An 8,196-nucleotide genomic window follows, 5' to 3' on the forward strand; every position below is an offset into this window, starting at 1 on the left:
CCACCCCATGCTGGGCACTTGGGGCATGCTGACTGTGGTGGATGAAACAGACAGGGTACTGGTCCTACTATTATAGAATGTTTGCTTCATAAGAACAGGCACTGACTGTATCATCTCTGAACACAATGGAATGAAGCTAGCAATAACAAAAGAAAAATAGGAACATTTACAAATGTGTGGAAATTAACAGATTTCTAAACAATCAAGGGGTCAAAGAAGAAATCACAAGGGAAATTAGAAAATACTTTGAGATGAATGAAAACAAAAACACAAAATGCCAAAACTGAGAGTGTGTGATGACGACAGTGTGCAGAGGGAAATTCATAGCTGCAAATGTCCATATTAAGAAACAAGACAGTAACTATGTGAGGTGATGGGTGTTAATTAACTCAGCTGTAGCAATCATTTCATAATGTATATCAAAACATCCCACTGTATACTTTGTACTTTTTTATAAAAATAAATATTCTTACAAAAGGACAGGCGCTGTGTCTGTCTGGCTCACCATTGTACCCAATACCCAACAGGGTGCCAAGGAACACAAAAGGCACTCAAAATACGTTTGTTGATTGGAGTTTACAAGGAAGAAAGGTATTTTCTTATCCCTCTCTTCCCTTCCCACCCAAACACAGCTTCTTCTAAGAAAAGAAACTGAGGCTGGGCAAGGTTAAAAGCTAGCTCCTGGTACTTTTGCATCCACACTCAGTTTACCTGTGCCTTAAACCAGACTTCATCAAACTTCAGTCTTCACAAGTCACTTCACCATTTTTGCTCTACCTACTTACTGCCTGTGATAGAAATCAACTCAGTTTGTTTACCGGTATAAACTTAAAAGGAACTTTATATCAATCACTTGTCTTAGAAGGTAACCACAAAAATACAAAGCAATAAAAATAAAAACAATGTTAACATGAATTTCAGTTGCCTGAAAGCTGTAAGTCTGCTTTTTTAAAAGAGAAATTGGAGTTAAGCAGACTTTTCATTTTTTGATCATGACCCTGAAAGAGAAATATATTTGACATCAAAACTCAGCACATATCCTTGGTCTATATATACATGTGAAAGTTTCATAAAACAATACACTGATATTTTCTATGCTGTATTCTATTTCATTTTTTAAAATGCTGGTTGTATCCCATTAAACTGGTTTCAAAATAAATATAACATGTACACAACAACAACAACAAAAAAACACTGGGTTAGAGGGCCAGTAAGCTCAGCGAGTATCAGCAACTGAGACTTCATCCTTGTCTCACAAGGACTAAAAAGAGAATAATGTTCTCATTATGTGGTTCAATGCCACACCCATGTATCTGAGATATACATGTCACAATCTGGGAGAAGCCTGTCCTCAATTTACTTTAAATACCCAATTCTGCCTAGAACATGACTTAGACACATAGTAAGCTCTTGAGTGAAGTGCAGATGATAATGACACGATCACATACCACTTAAAAATATCTTAACACCTTTACTTAGATCTCATCTCATACTTGTAGCATTTCTTCACATTTACTTTGAAAAAAGAGCTTCACTGTGTGTGGTTGTCATACACATTCTTCTACCCAACCATGGACCTCTTTCTTCCTCTCAGGCGCACTTCATCTAATTTTTTTAGCACTGGCCTGGCCTTTTTGGAGGAGGTGGAGTAGCTCTTCAGAAAGGCTTCAAACACAGTTTCAGTGTTGGGATGGGTACTGAGGAAGGCCTTCTCCAGGACATAGAGGTCTACTCCCTTATCCTCTGGAAGTGCTGAAATGAAACTCAGCCCAAAGTCTATGAGCACAATGTTCAGCTGTTCCAGGGGGGGTTTCAGGAGCATGTTGGAGGTGGTGAGATCACCATGAATGAGGTCTTCATCGTGCATTCGAGCCAAAACCTGCCCAATTGTCTTGGCTAAGTTGGAGAGACCCTGGGGAGTTTTTTCAGTCTCCATAGTGGACTGAATATAATCTCGAACAGTCACTGAGCCTTCAATTTCTTCCATATATAAGCAGTTGGAAGCATAGTCCACAAAAAAGACAACTGGAGCAGATATTCCTGAAATCAAGACATAAGTGGTTATTGGGTTGGATTTTTTTTAACGGGTAAACTTCATTTTCAAAGATTAAGCCAGTTTTTCCATCTATATCTACTTATTTCAGGACTACTGAGGAATGCTACAGGAAATGGTACAACTGAACTCATCTGGAATATTTCCCTGCTCATGCCCACTGCAGGACTATGCCTGGGAACACCCCACAGCTAAACTGAGGAGGCCATAGCTTCCTCCTCCCTTCCAAACCACCCTTTCTCACTGGACTTCATTTGTCACACTAACTCTCTAAAAAACAAACAAAACAAAGGCCGGGTGTGGTGGCTCATGCCTGTAATCCCAGCACTTTGGGAGGTGGAGGTGGGCGGATCACTTGAGGTCAGAAGTTCGAGACCAGCCTGGCCAACAGGGTGAAACCCCCATCTCTACTAAAAATACAAAAATTAGCCAGGTGTGGTGGCTCACACCTGTAGTCCCAGCTACTCGGGAGGCTGAGGCAGGAGAATAGCTTGAACTCAGGGAGCGGAAGTTGCAGTGAGCTGAGATTGTGCCACTGCACCACTCCAGCCTGGGTGACAAAGTGAGACACTGTCTCAAAAAACAAAAACAAAGAGCAAGGCACAGCCCAGTCAGAGCAGTTTCTACTGATGAGGACACAAACAGGAGGCCAAGCAGTGTGCTGGCTTCGAGGTTCATCTTCGTAGTCAGAGAGGACAGGGTTCAAATCCCAGCTCCTTTTCTTATTAGTTGTCTAATCTAATCTTAAAATTACATTAACTTCTCTAAGCCTCAGTTTCTGCTACTATACAAGGAACAATAGCTCCAATAAACTCAATGAATCTTTACTGAAAGTCAACCAGGCTCAGTATAGTTTTCTAGAAACTGAGAGATGTTATCAATGGGGATACAGCAATAAACAAGCCAGCTATAATACAATCTCTGCTTAACGAAACAGATCATGAGGCTGAAAACAGAAATATGAATACACAAATAACTTCATGAAATCTTAAGTCTCTGAAAGGCAGCAATGTGTCTGCTTGTTGGCTACTGAATATCCCCCACCCAGATCTCCCAGCACTTAACAATGTCCTGGTACCCACAGGTACCTAAAAAATACTGATAAAAGAAAGGCAAGAAGCGTAAAAGTAAAAAGCCAGGGCTTCTGAGTCAGAGGCATAAGGAGCTGAGGGCCTGGACCGGCCACTTAGTAACCGTGTAACCTTGGGCAAGTTACTTCTCTCTGAGTCTCACTTTCTCATCTGAGGACAAAGTTTATGGCGCTGGCGCACAATGATGTTTAATGAAAAAATAGGCAATTTAATGAAATCCAACATTTGTTGGGCACTATGTGCCAGGCACACATTTGAACATAATACGTGACACACACACCTCCTCTAATGGTCACAACATCCCTATGACATGGATACTGCTACTATGTCTCCCATTTTACAGGTGAGAAAACCGAGGCTGAGAGGCTAAATAACTTGTTGAAAGGCTACATAAGCAGCAGAGTCAGTATTTCAACCCAGGGAGCCTGGCTCCAGTGGGGCAAGTACTTGTCATTACATGTTTCTTAAAACTAATAAATGGAAAGATAATGATCGAAAATTGAAACGAGTCAAATGGGGAAACCAAGGCTCAGGGAAGTTAAACATGTTCAACGTTGAGCAATAATGACAGAGCCCAGATTTGAACCAGGCAGAACGGCCTCAGGACAAAAGCTTGACGCTGCATGGCCACGTGGTTTCTTAAGACTTAACGAATGAAGAAAGGGATGAAAGAATAACATTTCCGAAAGGCCGGCCACGGCAGAAGGCACAGAAGGAGAAACTGAGGCAAATGGAGCTTCGGAGCGCAGGGGAGTCCCTCACCCGCCCAGTCCCCAGAGCCTCGGAGCCGCCCACGCCGGGATCCCGGCCCACCTTACCAGCGCGGCGGCAGCGGAGGAGCGCCCGGGCCTCCTGCACCGTCCGCCGTCGGCCAAGCCGCGCCTCCAGCGCCGGGTGCCGGTAGCCCTTGGGGAAGCGGTGCTTGATCACCGCCGCGCGGCCCTGGAAGCGGCCACGGAACACGCGCGCCTCGGCACCCTGCTTCACCAGCTCCAGGCCGCTCAAGAAGCGGCTGCTCCGCTCCCGGGCTGCGGCCAGAGCCTCAGCCTCCGGGGCGGGCTCCTCGCCATCGTCCGGCGTAGTAGCTCTAGCCGCCGCCATGACTGTGCTCGGCGCAACAGCTCCGACCGATCAGCTGTCTCTGAAAACTGTCGCGATGCTTCGGCTCGCTTCGGAAATCCTGGGACTTCTTCGGCAATCCTGGGACTTCTTCGGCTACCCGAATGCGTCCACCCCGGACACTTCCGGCCTGTAAGTGGTTCCGCCTCCCAACTTTTCGGCTCTCTGAAGCCTTAGGTTCCCTGCTGGAAGGGCTCTTGTGGCCCCGCCTTCCAGCTCTTCGGCTATCTCCGTACACGTTCGGCAACTCTCAGTAAGCGGCTCTTCCCGACTCCTTGGCTCTCCGGAAATCTTCGGTGACTCTCGCAGCCGGCTTTGGGGGCCCACCTCTCAGCTGGTCGTCTCTTTCCGGAAAACTTCGGCGCCTCTCGAGAAAAACGTCGGACGCGCTTTGCTCTCTTCAGAAGTCTCTTCCTGGACAGCTGCACCCTCTAGTAGTCTCTTTTTGGAACTCCTCTTCCCCTGATTCCTACATTCCCTCCAAAATGTACTCATACAAGTCAGAGTCGGAAGGGTCAGACAATGAACCATGTTTCCGACAACCTCTGAAGTGCTAGGATAACTACCATTTAGTGCATTCAGAAGAAATAAGGTTAAATGATGAAAATCCTTTCAGAAAAGAAAATTGAGACTCAGAGATGGCAGAGGGGGTAGTTAAGATGGGGTGGGGCGTGGGGGCTGGGGAACCCAGGAAAGTCTTCCGGAGACAGAATCTAAACTGAATTGGGAATAATTAAACTTTTTCAGTTTCTACCTGTTTCATTATAAAGCTAATAACACAGGCTGTAGCAAATTCTTACAATACGGAACTTGGCACAAACACACATAAATAAATAAACTACCTATCCCCCTTGTGACACTGCTGGCCGTTAGTTTCTTTCCAGAATTTTCTTTTATTCAGTGTGCACACTCACACATCGTTGTGGCGTTTTTTCCAACATAAATGACATCATACTGTGGGTTCTTTGGCAACTTGCTTTTCATTTTCCTAAACAATTTATCTCAGACTATATTCCATATCAATACATACAGAGCTACCACGTCCTTCTACCTGGTCAGGCAGTTTCTTGTTGCTAAACAGTTGTTTCCAGTTTGTTGTTTTTCAGGAAAACACGTTACTTACTATTGCCAGTTTATTATAAAAGATAGTATAAAAGATAAAAATGAATAGCCAGATGATGACGTACATAAGGAAAAGTAAAAATTGTACGTGTTTATCGTAAGTAACATGTTTTGAAATATGTATACATTGTGGAATGGCTAAATCCAGCTAGTTAACGTTACCTAACATACTGATCATTTCGGGGGTGAGGACACTTAAAATCTATTATCTTAGCATTTTTCAAGAATACAACCCATTGTTATTATCTATAGTCACCATGTCGTGCAATAGATTTCATGAATGTTTCCTCCTATCTAACTGAAATTTTGTATCCTTTGACCAACTTCTCAAAATCCTCCCTATCTCCCTCCCCCTACCCCACCGCCTGGTAACCACCATTCTACTCTGCTTGCATGAGTTCAACTTTTCTTACCTTCCTCATATAAGTGAGATCATGGGATATTTGTCTTTCTGTGCCTGGCTTATTTCATTTAACACAATATCCTCCTGTTCCATCCATGTTGCTGTAAATGACAGCATTCCATTCTTTTTAAAGGCTGAATAGTATCCCATTGTGTTTATAAATGTACCATATTTTTATCCATTCATTTAGTGATGGACACTCAGATTGAGAATTGTGAATGATGCTGCAATTAACATGGGACTGCAGACATCTCTTCAATATACTGATTTTGTTTCCTTTGGATATGTACCCAGTAGTAGGGTTGCTGGATCGTAAGGTAGTTCTATTTTTATTTTTTTTGAAGAACCTCCATACTGTTGTCCATAATGTCTGTACTAATTTACATTCCTATCAACAGGGTGCAACGGTTCCCTTTTCTCCACATCCTTGCCAACACTTATTATCTTTCTTATGTTTTAAAATAGCGATTCTAACAGGTCAGAGGTGATATCTCATTGTGGGTTTAATTTGCATTTCTCTGATGATTAGTGATGTTGAGCATTTTTTTTAATATACCCGTTGTCCATTTTTATGTCTTCTTTTGAGAAAGATTTCTTTGGATCTTTTGCCTACTTTTAATTCAGGTTTTGTCCTTTCTTACTATTGGATTGTATTCCTTATATATTTGGATATTAACCCCTCATCAGATGTATGGTTTGCAAAAATTTTCTCCCATTCTGTAGTTTGTCTTTTCACTCTTTTTTTTTCTTTTTTCTTGACTGTGCAGAAACGTTTTAGTTTGATGCAATTCCATTTGTCTATTTTCACTTTTGCTGCCTGTGTTTTGAGAGTCCTACACAAAAAATCGTTGCTCAGGCCAATGCCATGACATTTTGTCCCTGTTTTCTTATAAGAGTTTTATAGTTTTGGCTCTTACATTTAAGTCTAATCCATTTTGAGTTGATTTTTGCATATGATGTAAGATAAGAGTCTAAATTCTTTCACATGAATATCCAGTTGTCCCAACACCATTTATAGAAAAGACTGTCCTTTCTCCATTACGCGTTCTTGGCATGTTTGATGAAACTCAATTGACTATAGTGTGTGGATTTATTTCTGGGCTCTCTATTCTGTTCCATTGGTCTATGTGCCTGTTTTTATGCCAGTGACATGCTGTTTTGATTACAATAACTTTGTAGTATATTTTGAAGTCAGGCAATATGATGCCTCCAGCTTTGTTCTTTTTGCTCAAGATTGCTTTGACTATATGGAGTCTATTATGATTCTATATAAATTTTAGAATGTTTTATTTCTACAAAAATGTCATTGGAATATTGATAAGAATTACGTGGAATCTGTAGGACATTTTAACAATGTTACTTCTCCAGTTTTGTTTCATTTTTGTTTTGTTTTGTTGTCTCTTATAAACAGTGCTGCAGTGAGCAGGCTTATCCAGCCATCTTTGCACACATGAATGTTTCTGAGGACATCTTTCTACAGGTGATATTGCTGGGTTGTAGGTGACAAGCACTTTGAAACTCGACTCCTCAGCCAAACTACCCTCCCAAAGTTTTGTGCCTATTTATGCTTCAGTCAAATTCATGTCTCATTTTCCCATATCTTCATCTTCATTGAGATTCTCAGGTGCTGGAACGCTCAGTCAGGGGGTGGAGAGGGAGGGTGCTCAGGTTCCAGACAGTGAGAACAGACACAGGGTAGGATTGGGTTGGACAAGGACCAGCAGCTCCACATGGCTGCTGGCAAGTTGGCACTGGGGACAGGCTGGGAGCTGAAAGAACAAGGACAGTGGCCTGGTCCCAAAGGATTTCTCTTGCTGGAGGAGAGGTGCTGTGAGCCTGGGGTGACTACACCAAGCATGGCCCTTTGGGGCCTTGACCTCTGGCTGCAAAATATGCAGCTGAGCTCTGGGTGGAACAGCCAAGCAGTAAAGGGGAGGGAGGCGTCTACTTTTTAGCCCTTTCTGAGCCTGAAAGAGAACCTATGGCCTCTTCTTCACTTCCCACCCACCAGCACCAGATGCCCATTCAGTGATTTATTCACTAATTAATTTAATAAATATTTATTGAGTGACTACTATAGGCCAGGTACTGTGCTAGGCCCTGGGGACAGAGCTGTAAACAAAATAGAGAATAATTATTACTGCCCTCATGGAGTTTACATTCTAGTGTGTGGAAACCAGCAATAAACAAATAAGGAAAATGTGTCGTTGACAGGGGCTAGCAGGAGATAAATCCAGCAGGAAGGGGGATGGGAAGGATGACGTGCATCTGGGCTTGCCGGGGACAGCCCCAGTTTTTGCCTGTTGCCCTGGCATAACTATTATTAGTGCCCCCGCCTTTTTTTTGAGAAGGAGTCTCACTCTGTTGCCCAGGCTGGAGTGCAGTGGCATGATCTTGGCTCACTGCAA

The 8,196-nt window shown here is 43.0% G+C and overlaps 1 protein-coding gene across 1 annotated transcript; it reads right to left on the reverse strand.

The window, feature by feature from the left end:
* Positions 1–435: 435 nt before the first annotated feature.
* TP53RK (TP53 regulating kinase) lies at positions 436–5,113 on the reverse strand. The gene is made up of 2 exons (XM_004062307.5): positions 3,963–5,113; positions 436–2,040 (listed from the first exon to the last, which is right to left on the reverse strand). The coding sequence occupies exons 1-2, from the start codon at positions 4,243–4,245 to the stop codon at positions 1,562–1,564; spliced, it is 762 nt and encodes a 253-aa protein (XP_004062355.2). The 5' UTR covers positions 4,246–5,113; the 3' UTR covers positions 436–1,561.
* Between the last annotated feature and the right edge of the window lie 3,083 nt (positions 5,114–8,196).

The sequence above is a fragment of the Gorilla gorilla genome, chromosome 21 (assembly GCF_029281585.2).
Source record: "Gorilla gorilla gorilla isolate KB3781 chromosome 21, NHGRI_mGorGor1-v2.1_pri, whole genome shotgun sequence".
Lineage (NCBI taxonomy): Eukaryota > Metazoa > Chordata > Mammalia > Primates > Hominidae > Gorilla > Gorilla gorilla.

What these genes read in the sequence shown, in the direction of transcription:
- TP53RK (XM_004062307.5), bottom strand. Translation starts at nt 4,245, where the DNA reads ATGGCGGCGGCTAGAGCTACTACGCCGGACGATGGCGAGGAGCCCGCC. An exon ending in CCTCCGCTGCCGCCGCGCTG is followed by an intron (nt 2,041 to 3,962) that starts GTAAGGTGGGCC and finishes TCTTGATTTCAG; the next exon opens with GAATATCTGCTCCAGTTGTC.